At 36.2% G+C, this 22050-nt stretch overlaps 1 protein-coding gene across 1 annotated transcript in view; it reads right to left on the reverse strand.

Moving 5' to 3' along the window:
- The window catches only part of LOC149789819 (uncharacterized), a 45665-nt gene that overhangs the window by 15262 nt on the left and 8353 nt on the right, over positions 1-22050 (reverse strand). The window contains exons 3-4 of the mRNA XM_089973362.1: positions 3835-3923; positions 480-969 (exon numbers count right to left, since the gene is read on the reverse strand). Coding sequence (XP_089829488.1) covers positions 480-969; positions 3835-3923 — 579 coding nt within the window. The remainder of the gene's footprint in view (positions 1-479; positions 970-3834; positions 3924-22050) is intronic.

A 22050-nucleotide genomic window follows, 5' to 3' on the forward strand; every position in this document is an offset into this window, starting at 1 on the left:
AACATAACATACTTATAATTTTATGTCATGAAATTTTATTTTAGCCAAGAATAGAATCTATACTTTTTCGATCAAATTAAATATTTAATATCAGTGTAACACTATTTTCTAAGGAGATACTGATAATAGTGCAAACAACTTACAGTTGTTCAAGCCATATATCATGCGGTCACAAAGCGAGAAGGTGATTGAAATCATGTATTTATATGTAAGATATAACTATCATTATATAATGACAATGGATTAACTGACAATTATATTAACTCCCCCCCCCCCCAAATTGAATGATAAAAGTATTTATTACTGGTACAACGCGATTGCTTAGTATAATTCATTGAATGAATTACAATAAAACACTTTCAGCAAATAATTTAAATTTACTCTCAGTTTAACAGTTTAAGAAACGTGCATGACACTTAATTACAACTGCGAAATATTCAATGTTACAAACATTTAAATCAAGTAAAATATTTTCTCACCTTGAGTCTGTAGCACCGTTAATAACTTGGGCCACCAGATTTCTCTTGGAATTGGATCCCGAACATCAACATAGTTTAGGGCATGAAGGCGAAGAGGAACTTTACAGTCTTTTAGTAATACTGGGACAAGACATTTTCTCTTTTCATGAATACCTTGACTCAAGGCCATTTCAATTTCGTGATTAACAAAACCACTCTCAAAAGCTTCACTGGTCATAACTACAACAGTTTTGTACGCATCTATAATGCTATTCTCAGCAAAGAGCATCAATGGTGTTCCTGGAGTATTGTCTCTATCATACTCACAACAAATAAATCCGTGTTCCTTTTCTAATTTCTCAACAGTTTCCTTTACCCACTTCATATCTTGGTTAGCGTAACTGAAAAATACATGGTATTTCTTTCCTGGTGGCAAAAACAGCTGGGGTTTCTCTGATGCAGCCAGATCTAGTGCCCGATAATCTATTTGCTCAGTTGGATCCTTCTTTTGCTACAAAGAAATATAACACCAATATTAACACCTGCTTATTATATACAATACAGTTTAACATTACACTGCTTCCAAAGTAAGAAATACATGTTGCAACAATTATGAGAGCAGAAAAGTTAATCAAAAGATAGACTTCCATGTTGTTTTTTCATGAATAACACACATATACTGTTGATTCTGTAATGCAATGGGCCCTGTTATTGTTCACCTAGTTTACATTAATTTCAAACATAAATACAGCAATAAGACAGGAGCTATAGTTGAAGCAATTGCTAGAACAACGAGTTTCCTGATATGGTGTTTAACAGTGTTACTACTCTGCTTAACCTTTGTTTGACTATATTGTGAAATGTAATCCTCTGTACGGATGTGAACGGTTTTCATGCTAGGACTAGATGTTTAAATGTCCTCAACTGCATGAATGTAAAAGATGTTCATGCTAGGACAATATTTCGTTTAGTTTAATTTGTAGTCACATTAACTCTCCAACCACACTTGTGAAAATTAGCTCATACATTTTGGGGAAGATAAAAATAGTTTTTCATCCTTGTTGACAAAGAAACCACTCTCTTGCCAGTGGATCAACACTGAACGGAATTATGATGGAGAATATTCATAGCGACATTCCTTCTAAGACTGAACAAAATTGACACATATATTCTAATAAAGATATTGAAATGTTGTCCATACAGTTGTAATAGAAACCAAACCATTTGTTGGTGATTATTTAACACAATTTCAATAGCACATTTCTTAATAATTGTGCCTACAATGTTTGACTGAAATTTGTTCAGACGTTCCATCGAAGAACTAGCTAAGGATGCTACAAAATATATACAGATACCGCCAAAGAAAATGTTTGATAGAAGCTGTCGTAAAAATATTCTTACTGAATTTGATTAAAACTGACTTTTATTGTGAATGTTAAAATTTAGGTTTTGAATACATCTACAAAGTCCACAGTGATGTACTGGGTAGCTACCATGAGCAAAATATTCATGGACAATCATATAAGATCATTTGACACAAATTTAATAAAACTTGGCTAACTCGAGAAGCTGAAAATAGGTCACCCATGTTGCTGGGCAGTCAGTACCATTATTACATAACCAAAGGTCATAATGTCTGGCAAGCTTAAGCGACTTATCCTTTTTCAAACAGAGACCATTCCATCTGTGTCACCTGACTGTTCCGGGACAAACAATCCGCTATTATGTATAGGCATCTAGTAATATAATAAAACTGGACATGGATTTATTGTTGACAGCACCACATTAGAAAGTCCTACACCAGTAGGCAAACGCCTCAGGACTTGGTTCTGCCTTGTCGTTTGAGGTAAGTCGCCACCGCAGAGTTGCCAGATAGAATAAGGACTCTCTCCAGTGAGTCTTTCAAAATGGCCCTCTCGAGAATATTGATATGTAGATGCTGGACCTGGGGGAAACCACACTCCACTAACTTCCCGGAAGCATGGTAGTAGAAGAACTCCCAGCCATCTGTCCTTATGTTGGTACAGACTGATCTCTGGTGGTTGGACTTAACAGAAGTATACCTGCTGTGGGCCAAGTTAGGTTGCCCAGAGACTATCGAAGGTACCTCATAAATCCCCAGAAGGTGAGAGGTTGGTCCAGAGGTTAAAATGACGGCATTCGTTGGGATAAAATAATCACTGGTAATGGTCACATATAAATGCGTTCAAGGATGATGAGGTCCCCTGCCACGTTGAAAAGCCTACGAGGCAAGGATCTCATGTGGAGAGAGAATTACTCGAAACAAAGCCACTACCATCCTGATTTCGAATGCTCATTCCTGAGAGGTGTACTTTACCGCTGTGGTAAATCCGTAATCTGGATAAATGAATGAACTAGGTCAGTCTTGTCCTTGTTGATGAAAACATCCTGGTTTGTATGTTCTGTGACAAGGATTATCAAATCATCTTAATATAAACTCACCTGATGTTTTTTGCAAGATGTCATTCAGGTAACTTGCTATCCTCACATAAGCCATAGCATTGTTCATCAGGTTAGGGACTGAAGCTGAACCCAAATTGGAGCGCTGATAATTGATAAACGATGTAGTTGTAGGTGAAATGCGAGAACTTCTTTGAAGTCTTGTCGATATGGATGTAGAAACACGTGTCTTTTAAATCCATGCTGATTGTGAAGTCTCCTTCTTGCACGGCATTCGTATTGCACTGTGGTGTTTCCATTGAGAACAAATGAGCATAAATGTATCGAATGAAGTGCCAAGGTCAAGGAGAGGTCAATACAATGAGCGCTATTCGCCCTTGTGACCAAGAAAAGTATGGAATAAAATCCCATGGAATTATATTTGAACGATATTTACCGCTCTTTTATGGAGAAGGTCGAATATTTCTTCCTGGAAGGTTGTGGCTTTGAATTGGTCTGTTGGAATGATTATGGCTGATGGGACCCTATTGTATCTTTGTGCCTGCCTCATATCATTGAATATAAAACTGGTGCAAAGCTATGCTTTATAGCGTTACATGGACAATATCAAAAGAAAATTTGCCCAAATAATTCACCATACTATCTGTAAGGGGTTCAACAACGACCAGTACAAGTAAATGCAGTGAGACATTGCATCCGGACACAAAATGTATTGGCAGAGAAAACAAACCTGGATACAGCCATTCACTATGGAAGTATACATATATTAAGAATTATGTATCAATTATGTATTAGTCTCAGAGACATGCACATTAAGAAAATAAAAGTAATAATAGAACGCTAATCCCATAGCATATGATAATATTCCCTGAGCTGAAAAGAGCACTATGTCAGTCCTTATTCATTTGAGTGGTAAACAGTACAGTTTTGCATAAATTGCAAAATGGGTATTTACATTATCCTGTTCCATCCATGTTGATGTTGCTGCAGTGACAATCTCTTTCCTGTCATCACTTCCTGTAAATTCCAGTACTCTGTGACCTGCTGCATAAAAAACCAAATTATGTCAGTTTTAGCAATTTGAGATAGGATATTAAATCTGCAATGTGAATACCGCGAATGGTTCGTCATATGTGAGTGCTGTGTTTATGGTTATATAAACCATTAATATCATTTAACATATACATGCTGTGTTTAATAGTCATAAACGTAACATAACTTTGTATGTGCAACAGAGGCGTAGCTGGGGGTGGGAGGGGGCAGGGGGTACATATGTCCACGGGCGCCAAGGTACAGGTGCGCCAAAATGAGGCTTACAACGTTACATTATAATAAGTAAACAAGGGTAATATTCAAAAATGTGATTAAACGGGGAGGTGGCTGGGGCGCCATTTTTATAGTTCGTCCCCGGGCGCAAAATATCATAGCTACGCCTCTGATGTGCAATGAGAGTACCATGAATGGCATATAATACGTGTGTTGTGTTTTGTAGTATTATGAACCATGAATGACATATAATACAAACAAGTTGTGTTTAATAGTCATATGAACCAGTTTGAAATAAGATATTACAATATGCAATATGAGTACCATGAATGGCAATATTTGAGTGTTGTGTTTAATATTCCTATGAACTATCAATGGCATATAACATGTGTTGTACGGAATAGTCCTATGAACTATTAATGGCATATAACACATGTTGTATTTAATAGCAATATCTTCATACATGATGGAAATTTGTGTGCGCAATGTGAATACCATAAATGGCATATAATACAAACGTTCTGTGACTAAAAGTCCTACACAATGAATGAAAATAAGTAATTATTTTTCATATGATGGTGGTTATCAAGACACATCTGACATAAATCCATTATTTACAGCATGCCTAAACCAACGATTCTTTTTGTTGCAAGTGATGGCAAAGATTTCTACTACTTCACTGTAGTACCTCTGACATATAATTAAAGTCATGGTTGTGGACCTATTTTTCAAAATGAGGTGTACAATGTACTTCCACTTCCATGCAATCATGAATTATATATGACGAAACATTAAAATGTACACGAGATTTAGAATCTGGCCCATTAAAATGTACTTCCAGTTCCATGCAAGCGTGAGTTTTAGATGATGGCCCATTGAAATGTACTTCCAGTTCCATGCAAGTGTAAGTTTTAGACGATGGCCCATTGAAATGTACTTCCAGTTCCATGCAAGCATGATTTTTAGATGATGGCCCATTAAAATGTTCTTCCAGTTCCATGCAAGCATGATTTTTAGATGATGGCCCATTGAAATGTACTTCCAGTTCCATGCAAGGACAAGTTTTAGATGATGGCCCATTAAAATGTACTTCCAGTTCCATGCAAGAATGAGTTTTAGATGATGGCCCATTAAAATATACTTCCAGTTCCATGCAAACATGAGTTTTAGACAATGATCCATTCAAATGTACTTCCAGTTCCATTCAAGCATGAGTTTTAGATATGGCCCATTAAAATATACTTCCAGTTCCATGCAAACATGAGTTTTAGACAATGACCCATTCAAATGTACTTCCAGTTCCATTCAAGCATGAGTTTTAGATATGGCCCATTAAAATGTGCCTCCAGTTCCATGCAAACATGAGTTTTAGATGATGGCCCATTGAAATGTAGTTCCGGTTCCATGCAAGCATGTGTTTTAGAAGCTGACCCATTAAAATGTACTTCCAATTCCATGCAAGCATGATTTTTAGATGATGGCTCATTGAAACGTACTTCCAGTTCCATGCAAACATGAGTTTTAGATGATGGCTCATTGAAATGTACTTCCAGTTCCATGCAAACACGAGTTTTAGATGATGGCCCATTAAAATGTACTTCCAGTTCCATGCAAACATGAGTTATAGATGATGGCCAGTTAAAATGTACTTTCACTTTTATGCAAGCACGAATTTTAGATGATGCCATTACAATGTACTTCCGGTTCCATGCATTACTGTACTGTACAGCAATTTGTTTTTACTATTTATCATATTTTGTTTTACTAACCATGACAGTGGCTGATACTTGTTTGTCAGACCCTAGATGAATACTTCATTCTGTGAATAATATGGTTTTGTTAATTAAATAATATAATCATTGTCTATATTTGCCTTACCTTTTTGGGGCATTTCTTGGAATATATTGATTTACAATACTTATATTTAGACTGAAAAATAATTAGACTGAACAGTACTTATATTTCGACTGATCAGTATTTATATGTAGAGGGAGCCCACAGTGATCGAGAGGTCTAAAGCGCTGACTATTACGGATCACTGCCGTCTCACCTGTGTCTGTGTGGGTTCAAGTCTCGGATTTGGCCAATGTGGGTATGTTAGAAAGTTTGCCAGTAGCTTCTGTGGGTCAGTGGTTCTTTCCGGGGTTTTCCCCCACTGTTTATACTGGCTGTCATGTATAGCCTATCTTGTGCTAACAAATGGTGTTAAATCCTACAACAACAATAACTTCTATTTAGACATATCATTGGTTATATTTAGACTGAACACTAATTATATTTAGACTGATCAGTGCTTGTATTTAGACTTAACACTCGTTTTATTTAGACTGAACAATATTTATATTTAGACTCATCGATACTTATATTTTCACCCATCAGGTCTATTTTGCCAGGGTTACATATTAATCTAACATGCACAGAAACCACTTTTATTCTTTCAAGAACAGTTACCTTTGTCTTTGACCTTTTGGATGCCAAAGACATCTTTAATAGCTCAAGTGAAAATCTTCCAATTAATTATGGTGCATGTAATTACTGAAGATGGAGAACTAAATCACTACCTCAATAATCCAGACTTAATAAGCTAATTAACAAGGTATTAACAAATCTAAAAGTTGTCTTCCCACCTACAGTAGATGAGAGTCAGGCAAGAATTATATCCCCTTGGATAAAGGAGTTGGTGCCAAATCCAGTTTATGCTACTTGCTGCATGGAATTCCATTCATGCTAGGCAGGATGCTCATTTAAGGACCTCGCACTATCTTCACCAAGTGGCATGTCCAATTGCTGAGCAAACTGGAGGAATTATTTAAGGACCTCACACTATCTTCACCAAGTGGCATGTCCACATTGCTGAGCAAACTGAAGGATATTCTCACTTATAAAAGTTATACATTTACATTTCTATTTTTCACTTTTTCTGCATGAAACAATGTTTTCTGACCTTTTAAGAATAACACCTTTGTTGTAATGCACACATGATGTGCTATACCTGCCCTGCTAACGAAAAGATGCACTGTTTTGGATGGATTCATTTAAAATGGTCAGTAGGTTTTTCTTGAATTTTATTTGATAATAAACTGTATGCATCACACAAAGATTTTGCTGGAAAAAGGAAATGCATACATTTGCTTTTAACACAAAAATACATGCCATACATGCATATGAGGACCAAATCAAGAAGCACAATGTTCACAATCATGGAGATTGGGTCCAAATCAAAAATCGTGGAGAACAGCATAATGACCATTTGCGTAACTACTGAAAATCAGTTGAATTCTAAATGCAATATGTCATTTTCAGTTAACTAAAGAGAGGACATTATTCCATTCAGCTCGTTGCACTGTTGTTGTCAAGCAGGCAAGATCATGCATAGCCATGTCAAGCTGTAAGGCCAGAGCTGACATGTATCTGTGGATGCAACAGAATACATCACTTACATTTTTTATACAAACATAGTAATTTGTTTACAAACTGAAAACCACCCATAAAACCAACAAATTTGTAGGCTTTGACATTTATGCATATATCAGAGTCCCAAGCCGATAACATTTTTGGAATATTTGGGACATGCAATTATTTGATTCTACCAAACCTATTTCACAGATTACAATAAAGCAAAGTATTCTTTAATCCATTATATTTTGCTGCGGGTGTCAAAATGATCACTCAAAATTCACAGCATATCACAATGCATGCTTGCGGAGTGGCAATAATAAGTAAGTGAATAATGGTAGTATTCATTTTTCTGCATGTGTGTGAAGAGGCAACATCATTCCCTGTAGTTGTTTCCTTTTATATATGTGTACACAAGTACATGCAAATAAAAACCCATTGATCATTATTTATACAATTCCATTGTTCTAACTTTTATGCTTCTTATCATCAAGGTTTTTATTAGCATCAGCTGCCAGAAGAAAAACAAAGTACCACCCACCCTCCCGGTAATTGGCAGTTCTTATCATACTAACTTAAAACTTTGATTGGTATATAATTATTGTTTTCTTTGAGAGAGAGAGAGAGAGAGAGAGAGAACCCCATTCCATTCTGGCAATATTCCATATAGAATTACGCTTCATGAATTTTGATTTCTTAAAAACACTCACTCACTACAAAATTTGTTTTGTTTTTTTGTAACAAAGGCCTAAGTCTATTTTATCAATTTGCTTTTCCCCTTTCCAAAACACACATGCACATCCTAGCTTACATTAGAAAGTTCATGCCGTTTAAATAAATGGATCATTTTATCGCGAAAATTAGAAGTGTCTTTTTGTACCTAAGTAGTCTTCCCCTCTATGTGAACACGATATTTAAGCTTTACATAGAAAAAAGATTACTGTATCATTAAAGGAGCTTCTAAGGCTAATAACAAAGTTAATCGAACTTGAAAATTGAAATGAATACACTGCATTCAAAATCCAACAATAACCTGCAGGGGAATCTAACATGGACATACATGTTTTGTGAAAAAACACCAAATTTCAATTTTGGTATCTTTATTAATTCAATCTTTATTATACTCTACCTAGAATGGAAAACTATTGCTTTCCTAAATGGGGAATATTCAACTCATTACAACATATTTGAACATATTTGTTCCCACAATGTTACGGAAAACATCGTGTCACTCTGTTTTATTTTGTTAAAAATTACTTAGATACGCCTGCCTTTATATGATCATAAATGTGTATTTCTGTGTTTATTCAACACTTACATATCAAAATTAATAAGCATAATATTCTAATCAGTAAATTCATTACTAAATAATATTTTACTTTTCAAAAATAATTACTAAGTGATCTTTTACTGAGTATTTTTTTTCCTAAGATATAGTATTTTACTTGATAAAATAATTACTTAATATTATTTATTAAAATAATTTTCTTAACATTATTTTGAATTCCCTGCAACTACTCATCCCTCTGACAAAACATTTTATCAACGTTTTACTTATTTTTAGTAAAATAAACACCAATTATGAGTAATTACTCGTAATGTTTTGTGTGGTACTGCATGACTGATCAGTGAATCAACTATTGCAAGGACAGACAATGATAAAAATGACCCATGGATGAATTAACTATTGGAAGGACATACATTAGTACAACACGACTGATGCAAGAATCAAGTATTAGAAGGACAAACAATGATTCAGTATGACTGATGGATGAATCAACCATTGGAAGGACTGTCAATGGTACAGCATGACTGATGGATGGATCAACTATTGGAAGGACATACATTGGTACAACATGAATGACGCAGAAATCAAGTACTGAAAGGACAAACAATGGTTAGAGTATGACTGATGGACGTTATCAACCATTGGAAGGACTGCCAATGGTACAGCATGACCCATAGATGAATCAGATATTGGAAGGACATACATTGGTACAACATGAATGATGCAGGAAATCAAGTATTGGAAGGGCTGCCAGTGGCACAGCATGATCCATAGATGAATCAACTATTAGATGGAGAGACAATAGTACCGCATGACTGATAGATGAATCAAGTACTGGATGGACATCCAATGGTACAACATGACTAATGGATGAATGGACATCCAATGGTACAACATGATGAATCAACTATTGGATGGACATACAATGGTGCAGCATAACTAATGGATGAATCAAGTACTGGATGGACATCCAATGGTACAACATGACTAATGAATAAATGGACATCCAATGGTACAACATGATGAATCAACTATTGGATGGACATACAATGATACAACATGACAAATGGATGAATCAAGTACTGAATGGACAGACAATGGTACAACATGACTGATAGATGAATCAAGTACTGAATGGACATACAATGGTACAGCATAACTAATGGATGAATCAAGTACTGAATGGATATACAATGGTACAACATGACTAATGGATGAATGGACATCCAATGGTACAACATGATGAATCAACTATTGGATGGACAGACAATGGTACAACATGACTAATGGATGAATCAAGTACTGAATGGACAGACAATGGTACAACATGAATGAGAGATGAATCAAGTACTGAATGGACATACAATGATACAGCATAACTAATGGATGAATCAAGTACTGAATGGACAGACAATGGTACAATATGAATAATGGATGAATCAAGTACTGAATGAACAACCAATGGTACAGCATGACTAAAGGATGAATCAAGTACTGAATGGACATACAATGGTACAGCATGACTGATAGATGAATCAAGTACTGAATGGACAGACAATGGTACAGTATGACTAATGGATGAATCAAGTACTGAATGGACAGACAATGGTACAGCATGACTGATAGATGAATCAAGTACTGAATGGACAGACAATGGTACAACATGACTGATAGATGAATCGAGTACTGAATGGACATAAAATGGTACAGCATAACTAATGGATGAATCAAGTACTGAATGGACAGACAATGGTACAACATGACTGATAGATGAATCAAGTACTGAATGGACATACAATGGTACAGCATAACTAATGGATGAATCAAGTACTGAATGGACAGACAATGGTACAACATGAATAATGGATGAATCAAGTACTGAATGAACAACCAATGGTACAGCATGACTAAAGGATGAATCAAATACTGCATGGACATACAATGGTACAGCATGACTGATAGATGAATCAAGTACTGAATGGACAGACAATGGTACAACATGACTGATAGATGAATAAAGTACTGGATGGACATACAATGGTACAGCATAACTAATGGATGAATCAAGTACTGAATGGACAGACAATGGTACAACATGACTAATGGATGAATCAAGTACTGAATGAACAACCAATGGTACAGCATGACTAAAGGATGAATCAAGTACTGGATGGACAGACAATGGTACAGTATGACTAATGGATGAATCAAGTACTGAATGGACAGACAATGGTACAGCATGACTGATAGATGAATCAAGTACTGAATGGACAGACAATGGTACAACATGACTGATAGATGAATCGAGTACTGAATGGACATAAAATGGTACAGCATAACTAATGGATGAATCAAGTACTGAATGGACAAACAATGGTACAACATGACTGATAGATGAATCAAGTACTGGATGAACAACCAATGGTACAATATGACTGCTAGATGAATCAAGTACTCGATGGATATACAATGGTACAACATGACTAATGGATGAATCAAGTACTGGATGGACAGACAATGGTACAGCATGACTAATGGATGAATCAACTACTGAATGAACAACCAATGGTACAGCATGACTAAAGGATGAATCAAGTACTGGATGGACAAACAATGGTACAGTATGACTAATGGATTAATCAAGTACTGAATGGACAGACAATGGTACAGCATGACTGATAGATGAATCAAGTACTGAATGGACAGACAATGGTACAACATGACTGATAGATGAATCGAGTACTGAATGGACATAAAATGGTACAGCATAACTAATGGATGAATCAAGTACTGAATGGACAGACAATGGTACAACATGACTGATAGATGAATCAAGTACTGGATGAACAACCAATGTTACAATATGACTGATAGATGAATCAAGTACTCGATGGACATACAATGGTACAACATGACTAATGGATGACTCAAGTACTGGATGGACAGACAATGGTACAGCATGACTAATGGATGAATCAACCACTGAATGAACAACCAATGGTACAGCATGACTAAAGGATGAATCAAGTACTGGATGGACAAACAATGGTACAGTATGACTGATAGATGAATCAAGTACTGAATGGACAGACAATGGTACAGCATGACTGATAGATGAATCAAGTACTGAATGGACAGACAATGGTACAACATGACTGATAGATGAATCGAGTACTGAATGGACATAAAATGGTACAGCATAACTAATGGATGAATCAAGTACTGAATGGACATACAATGGTACAGTATGACTAATGTATGAATCAAGTACTGAATGGACAGACATTGGTACAGCATGACTAAAGGATGAATCAAGCACTGGATGGACAGACATTAGTACAGCATAACTAATGGATGAATCAAGTACTGAATGGACAGACAATGGTATAGTATGACTAATGTATGAACCAAGTACTGAATGGACAGACAATGATACAGGATGACTAAAGGATGAATCAAGTACTGGATGGACAGACAATGGTACAACATGACTAATGTATGAATCAAGTACTGGATGGACAGACAATGGTACAGCATGACTAATGGATGAATCAAGTACTGGATGGACAGACATTGGTACAGCTTGACTAAAGGATGAATCAAGTACTGGATGGACATACAATGGTACAACATGACTAATGGATGAATCAAGTACTGGATGGACATACAATGGTACAGTATGACTAATGTATGAATCAAGTACTGAATGGACAGACATTGGTACAGCATGACTAAAGGATGAATCAAGCACTAGATGGACAGACATTGGTACAGCATAACTAATGGATGAATCAAGTACTGAATGGACAGACAATGGTACAGTATGACTAATGTATGAACTAAGTACTGAATGGACAGACAATGATACAGGATGACTAATGGATGAATCAAGTACTGGATGAACAACCAATGGTACAACATGACTGATAGATGAATCAAGTACTGGATGGACATACAATGGTACAGCATAACTAATGGATGAATCCAGTACTGAATGGACAGACATTGGTACAACATGACTAATGGATGAATCAAGTACTGAATGAACAACCAATGGTACAGCATGACTAAAGGATGAATCAAGTACTGAATGGATAGACAATGGTACAACATGACTGATAGATGAATCAAGTACTGAATGGACAGACACTGGTACAACATGACTGATAGATGAATCAAGTACTGGATGGACATACAATGGTACAGGATAACTAATGGATGAATCAAGTACTGAATGGACAGACAATGGTACAACATGACTAATGGATGAATCAAGTACTGAATGAACAACCAATGGTACAGCTGACTAAAGGATGAATCAAGTACTGAATGGACAGACAATGGTACAGTATGACTAATGGATGAATCAAGTACTGAATGGACAGACAATGGTACAACATGACTGATAGATGAATCAAGTACTGGATGAACAACCAATGGTACAATATGACTGATAGATGAATCAAGTACTCGATGGACATACAATGGTACAACATGACTAATGGATGAATCAAGTACTGGATGGACAGACAATGGTACAGCATGACTAATGTATGAATCAAGTACTGAATGGACAGACATTGGTACAGCATGACTAAAGGATGAATCAAGTACTGGATGGACAACCAATGGTACAACATGACTGATAGATGAATCAAGTACTGGATGGACATACAATGGTACAGCGTAACTAATGGATGAATCAAGTACTGAATGGACAGACAATGGTACAACATGACTAATGGATGAATCAAGTACTGAATGAACAACCAATGGTACAGCATGACTAAAGGATGAATCAAGTACTGGATGGACAGACAATGGTACAGTATGACTAATGGATGAATCGAGTACTAAATGGACAGACAATGGTACTGCATGACTGATAGATGAATCAAGTACTGAATGGACAGACAATGGTACAACATGACTGATAGATGAATCGAGTACTAAATGGACATAAAATGGTACAGCATAACTAATGGATGAATCAAGTACTGAATGGACAGACAATGGTACAACATGACTGATAGATGAATCAAGTACTGGATGAACAACCAATGGTACAATATGACTGATAGATGAATCAAGTACTCGATGGACATACAATGGTACAGCATGACTAATGGATGAATCAAGTACTGGATGGACAGACAATGGTACAGCATGACTATTGGATGAATCAACTACTGAATGAATAACCAATGGTACAGCATGACTAAAGGATGAATCAAGTACTGGATGGACAGACAATGGTACAACATGACTAATGTATGAATCAAGTACTGGATGGATAGACAATGGTACAGCATGACTAATGGATGAATCAAGTACTGGATGGACAGACATTGGTACAGCTTGACTAAATGATGAATCAAGTACTGGATGGACATACAATGGTACAACATGACTAATGGATGAATCAAGTACTGGATGGACATACAATGGTACAGTATGACTAATGTATGAATCAAGTACTGAATGGACAGACATTGGTACAGCATGACTAAAGGATGAATCAAGTACTGGATGGACAGACATTGGTACAGCATAACTAATGGATGAATCAAGTACTGGATGGACAGACAATGGTACAGTATAACTAATGTATGAACCAAGTACTGAATGGACAGACAATGGTACAGCATAACTAATGGATGAATCAAGTACTGAATGAACAACCAATGGTACAGCATGACTAAAGGATGGATCAAGTACTGGATGGACAGACAATGGTACAGTATGACTAATGGATGAATCAAGTACTAAATGGACAGACAATGGTACTGCATGACTGATAGATGAATCAAGTACTGAATGGACAGACAATGGTACAACATGACTGATAGATGAATCGAGTACTAAATGGACATAAAATGGTACAGCATAACTAATGGATGAATCAAGTACTGACTGGACAGACAATGGTACAACATGACTGATAGATGAATCAAGTACTGGATGAACAACCAATGGTACAATATGACTGATAGATGAATCAAGTACTCGATGGACATACAATGGTACAGCATGACTAATGGATGAATCAAGTACTGGATGGACAGACAATGGTACAGTATAACTAATGTATGAACCAAGTACTGAATGGACAGACAATGGTACAGCATAACTAATGGATGAATCAAGTACTGAATGGACAGACAATGGTACAACATGACTAATGGATGAATCAAGTACTGAATGAACAACCAATGGTACAGCATGACTAAAGGATGGATCAAATACTGGATGGACAGACAATGGTACAGTATGACTAATGGATGAATCAAGTACTAAATGGACAGACAATGGTACTGCATGACTGATAGATGAATCAAGTACTGAATGGACAGACAATGGTACAACATGACTGATAGATGAATCGAGTACTAAATGGACATAAAATGGTACAGCATAACTAATGGATGAATCAAGTACTGACTGGACAGACAATGGTACAACATGACTGATAGATGAATCAAGTACTGGATGAACAACCAATGGTACAATATGACTGATAGATGAATCAAGTACTCGATGGACATACAATGGTACAGCATGACTAATGGATGAATCAAGTACTGGATGGACAGACAATGGTACAGCATGACTAATGGATGAATCAACTACTGAATGAATAACCAATGGTACAGCATGACTAAAGGATGAATCAAGTACTGGATGGACAGACAATGGTACAACATGACTAATGTATGAATCAAGTACTGGATGGATAGACAATGGTACAGCATGACTAATGGATGAATCAAGTACTGGATGGACAGACATTGGTACAGCTTGACTAAATGATGAATCAAGTACTGGATGGACATACAATGGTACAACATGACTAATGGATGAATCAAGTACTGGATGGACATACAATGGTACATTATGACTAATGTATGAATCAAGTACTGAATGGACAGACATTGGTACAGCATGACTAAAGGATGAATCAAGTACTGGATGGACAGACATTGGTACAGCATAACTAATGGATGAATCAAGTACTGGATGGACAGACAATGGTAGAGTATGACTAATGTATGAACCAAGTACTGAATGGACAGACAATGGTACAGCATGACTAATGGATGAATCAAGTACTGGATGAACAACCAATGGTACAACATGACTGATAGATGAATCAAGTACAGGATGGACAGACAATGGTAGAACATGACTAATGGATGAATCAAGTACTGGATGGACACACAATGGTACAACATGACTGATAGATGAATCAAGTACTGGATGGACATACAATGGTACAACATGACTAATGGATGAATCAAGTACTGGATGGACAGACAATGGTACAGCATGACTAATGGCTGAATCAACTACTGAATGAACAACCAATGGTCCAGCATGACTAAAGGATGAATCAACATTTGTAAGGACAGATATTGATACAGAATGCCTAATGGTTGAATCAACTACTGAAAGGACAGACATTGGTAAAAAATGACAAACATTTTAACAAAGACATCTTTGAAATAAGTTATTGCCGACACTTAGGTTATGTACCCGGTTGATTGTCCATGTGCATCTCAGAAATAATTTCTACCTTATTCACATAATGGACATGGCTATTTACTAAGAACATCTTCCAAACAAATTATTATTGGAATTAAAAATCATGGATGGGTATTTATCAATTTGTGAATCTGACATAATCACACACACAGTAAATAATGTCTGAAGGACTTTATATTAACTTTGCGAGTGATTAAGTAGCAATTTACACATCAATAAATACTAAACGATGAGCATTTAATTCTTTGAATTTCAATTTTATTCCTTTCTGTCATCATATCAGAGAATCGCATGAAGAAATGATTCACTTTTTGTAACTCATAGTTTTCTTTCATTAGCCTCTTCACTGAATAAGAATATATATTCCCGTCTTCACTGTCCAACAGCAGCCGACTCTATACTTTGTACAGTATTACAGGTTAGAGTGTGAGGACGGGTAATACCAATGATCCAAAGAACTTTACTTGTATACACCTTCCTGATCATTTATTAATCAACATTTATGGTTGCATATGGCACATGTTCTTTTAGTTTTTCCTTTCTATGCATTTCTATCTTTCAAAGCAAAATCGTATCCCACTTTTAGCGAGTTCCCATGCACATTACAAAACCCTGAAATCTGATAACAGCTGGTGAAACATATGATCGAAGCAAATGCAATAATTTCTAAAGATTGGCTTATAACGCCTGCCACATGCTTTCTGTGGCAAAAGGGGTGAGCATCTGGGGTGCAGAAAGGCGTGTGCAAAAAAATTGTTTCGACTTCAAATGGTCAAGTGAATTTGGATATTTGAAAATCTTTATCAGAAATCACCAGGATGGGTGGGTCAGGTTTGTTGTTGTTTTATTAGTGTAGTGCAAGACATTTGCATTAAAAAGCTTCACATCAAATAAACTGAAACAGGGTGCCAAAAGTAGTCTGGAGAATTTACCAATATGTAAAAGATTCCAGATCAGTATCATGTGACTGTTTCTGTCCAGTCAGAATGCAGAAAGCTTGGTCATTTCATAAACAATTGGAATTAGAACTAGGTACAACAATGAAATATTTATAAGCTACAAAAATGATGGACATGCTTTATGGACTAGGAACATCTTTGAAAATATTTACAACTAAGTGCATCTTCTAAATGATTTATAAGCAAGTACATTTTTGATATGTTTCTGACCTAAACAGGTGGTGGACAAGGTTTATGGAGTAGGAATGTCTTTCCATTTATTTATAAACTAAACCAGCGATAGACATGGTTTAGGGACATTGTATATCTATGATATCATCATAACATCAATTTACTTTTCAGGATCAGGAGCACGTTTTAATTGGTTGTTATTATATCTAAAGGTGGGACTACTGTCAGAAGGGGGCTCTAGTAATGTGGACATTGGAATGACATTATTTGGTAAGTCAGACATTGAAGAAAGAGACGTATGAAGGACAGATACTGGTAGGACAGACATATGAAGGACAAACACTGGTAGGAAAGACAGATGAAGGACAGACACTGGTAGGACAGACATATGAATGACACACACTGGTAGGACAGACATATGAAGGACATACACTGGTAGGACAGACTTATGAAGGACAGACAATGGTAGGACAGACACTGGTATGACATGCATGTGAAGAATATACACTGGTATGACAAACATTGGAAGGAGAGACATTGGTAACATATGACTGAATGATTAATAAGCTATTGGAAGTACAGACACTGGAAAGACATACATTTAGATGACAGACATTGGATGGACAGTTGTTGGTAAAGAATGAAATTTTTTAAAGTGTTGTCATTTAAGGCCAAAAAAATGTTAGGTATGTTTCTTACCTAACATTAATCCCAAATAGTTCAAAAGTAAATATTCAAAAGAAAAAAAAATCTGACTTATCAAATATTTCATTTATGGCTCTCAAGACTCAGAAACAGTAAACTTGCCTTTTGTTTGTGTCCATTCCAAATGTACTCAAAAAAGGTCCATTAACAATTTCTGAAGTTTAAGTTTCGTGTTAAGTAGAGAATTCCATAATAAGCAGCACAAAGCACTGAACCAATTTGAGATACATGTAGAAACCAAACTTGGTAATACTACTACAGATAGGTCTTTTATTAGCATAAAGCCATGCTAGAGAACTGTCAATATTACACCTTTCATTTTATACATCTATCGATCAAACGATCAATGGATTGAAAGAGATGGGGAATCAATCCCATATCTTCCAATGAATGGCCGATTTGCTCCAGTATTCACAAACAGAAAACCGCATTGAAATAATTGAAATAAGTAAACGTCTTGGATCTAGATTATGATTAGGTTATTGACGCATCATTTCTCTATGACTGATTATTTTTTCTGTCATGAAAGAAAACTGTTTAAATATCTTTCCTTACAAGAACGATCAAATAAAAGGACACATGTGGATAGAACCACACAAAATGCCTTAAATGTGTTGAACATTTGAGATTTGACTATTATTTGTTTCAACAATACGCTGAGGTCAGGTTAATTAGAAATAAGTACCAAACTGCAGATGTTAATGACGAAACAATAATTTGAGCTGTAAATCACAATGCACCAAGACAGATAACTTCGTGTTAGAAATGCATTTTTCCCATGCTGAAACTGACATGGTCTACTGATGCTATTTTTATAATGGTGTTCAGAAAGTCTACTGTCTTGTTATTTCTTCTGAGCATCCAATCAAGATAATTCTTTATTAGGGAGAAACCATTTAAATTTCCAAAGGGTCATATTATTTGAAAAAGCTTTATCTTTTGATGAATGAAAGAATTAAAAAATTTGCCCAGTCAGAAAGAACCATAAATTAAATGACTAGTCCCATACAGTATAAATGCAGTCAGAATTGAACTCAAGTTTGTAGCTGTCTATTCGTACATTCATCCACGTGGCTGAGTCATTACTTTTCAAGGACTAAACATGTAGTTCGCTTTTAAGTGTACATTCAACGCGATTTTTAAATGGAAGCGGCTGTCATCTGGAATTTAAATGTACGTACCTCAAAAGATAACTTTTCATGTTTAAACAGTAGCATAACTTGGCACAGTTCAAGAGAAGATCAACAGAGTTCTCGTAAAGTCTGTGCGCACTTTTGTTAATATTTCTTTGAATAAAGTAAAATCATAAACTTGTTCCAAAAGGCGTTAACCAGCCTTCTCAAAATAAAAACACTACAGTAGTATTTATACAGTTTTCGAGGCATTGCGACTATATTAATATTATCTAAAATTCGATTTGGCATCATATATATTACATATTATTCATATGAACTGGGAGGTGTGTAATCATCTGATAATGGTGTATATAAACTAGCATCTGTCTCTCTTTATCTCTCTCAACTTCTAAAGATTTTTTCCTTAATCCTCTCTCTCTCTCTCTCTCTCTACACTATCACCGTATTTCGTGGGAACCCAAAAATACACCTGAGCTCTACTGTAAGACCATTTTGTCATATATTCAGATAAATTACTAACATATAATAATTTACAATCTTGTTTGTTGTCCCTGTACCCTAGTGCAACAGAAATAACAAATTTCAATACATGTATGTCAAATTCCAATGTGCGATGTTTTTTATCTTGAGAGCAGGTTAAAGCCATTTATTAGCTTGATGTGTGAAAATTGGCCATTTTGTTGCTGCAGAAGTATGATTTACATTCTGTAACAGTGTGACATATAGTGTCTGAAATCTTTTTTTCTTTATATCTGATGTAAAAAGCTAATCTGTAATCAGTGGTATCCAAACTTCAATTCCACAACACTGAAACATGATCTGTCTCATGTGAATGAAGCAGGCATACAAAAACTACTGAATGACAAGTAATGCTCCAACATGACAGCACTAATCAGGTAAGAAGGCATATTCAATAACATCAGCAAGAATATCGAAAGCAAACTCAGAAAACTGCAAGATCCACGCTGAGCGACAAGGAAGACAAAATTCAGTTATGTGCAGGCTTGACTGATATAATGGACTTCTTTGATGCTTTGAAGACAATAACCTGGGTACTGTCATCAGAAACATCATCAATACTGAGTGCTGATAGAACCATATCTTACAAAGATGGTCGGTACAATGAACACTATTCTGAATAAATAATCAGATATCAACTGATTCACTGCACTATGTGGAAGTCAGAATCTCTTGCTGATCGTGCAATGCTGATAGAAGCTGAAAAGGTAGCACACTTGCTGTCAATAGCCAAGATATATGTATCAGGTTCTATACCAGCAAAAGTCAGCAATGTCAGAATGCACAGAAACTGACTGAACACTTCAAGTCAATTTGGGTTAAGGAACAATACCCCTGGAATAAAAAGACGTAACAACTGTCAACTCGAGGAAGCATAAATTAAGCACAATTGTGTGAAAACAATCAGGCCATGTACTTGCTTTCAATAGTTTAGCAAAATCCTCACCAGAATTCTGCTGATTTGCCTTGTCAAGAAATTCTGCCTAAGATTCCATATTTCATGTGACTTTAGAAAAGGGCCAAGGACTCCATGCATGGTGTTTGCAGCTTGTCAAATCTAGAAGAAATGACACATGGAGAACTCCAAACTGCACATTAAATGTGCTGAACTGACAACATCCCATGATACAGTCACCGTTACCTCTAGAAGATCCCGTGGTTGTCAATATAAATTAGTTTTCATGTAAATTAGTTGCATCATACATGCCAGTGCATCACTGGAAGTTCATTGAACTATTTCCAGTCACCAATGGAGTCATGGGAGTTTGCATGTGAACTCCAACTCTCTTTAATATAATGTTTTCTGTCATGCACACTGATGCCATTTGCGACTTGGACACTGAGATCAAAGTCAGATACTGGACTGACGGAATGCTCTTCAATCTGTGGAGACCACAAGCAAAGATGAAGTTAATGTAAGTGACTGTTCTTGATGTCCTATTTGTTGACAATTGTTACCTTAATGCTAAATCTGAGTCTGGCACGCAAAAGAGTACAGACCATTCCCTTAATGCTATATCTGAGTCTGGCATGCAACAGAGTACAGACCATTCCCTTAATGCTAAATCTGAGTCTGGCATGCAGCTAAGTACAGACCATTTCCTTAATGCTAAAACAGAGTCTGGCATGCAACTGAGTACAGACCATTTCCTTAATGCTAAATCTGAGTCTGGCATGCAACAGAGTACAGACCATTCCCTTAATGCTAAATCTGAGTCTGGCATGCAGCTAAGTACAGACCATTTCCTTAATGCTAAATCTGAGTCTGGCATGCAACTGAGTACACTGACCATTCCCTTAATGCTAACTATGAGTCTGGTATGCAACTGAGTACAGACCATTCCCTTAGTGATAATCTGGCATGATACAGACAATTTCTCTTCATCTTCTAATGAGTTATGTCTGTCTCACAATCAGCATCAATAAGACAAAGATATGTGCTGTGCACAAACATTATACTTAGTACAGTAGGTATAAGGAGCCAGTCCACCCTTATGGCCAATATGGAAATGCCAAGCTGACATATCCAGCTATGTAAACAGATACATACCTTAAGAAGACAGAACAATGAGACAGGCAGCACAAAGTATGTCACAACAAGTACTTTAAGGGCTAACATTTAAATCAAAATGCATAGACTATGTTTTGTATGCATCACCTTTGAATTTATATGCACACAAATTGTGCGC

This window comes from Sinohyriopsis cumingii, chromosome 10, assembly GCF_028554795.1.
Source record: "Sinohyriopsis cumingii isolate HCF-2022 chromosome 10, ASM2855479v2, whole genome shotgun sequence".
NCBI lineage: Eukaryota > Metazoa > Mollusca > Bivalvia > Unionida > Unionidae > Sinohyriopsis > Sinohyriopsis cumingii.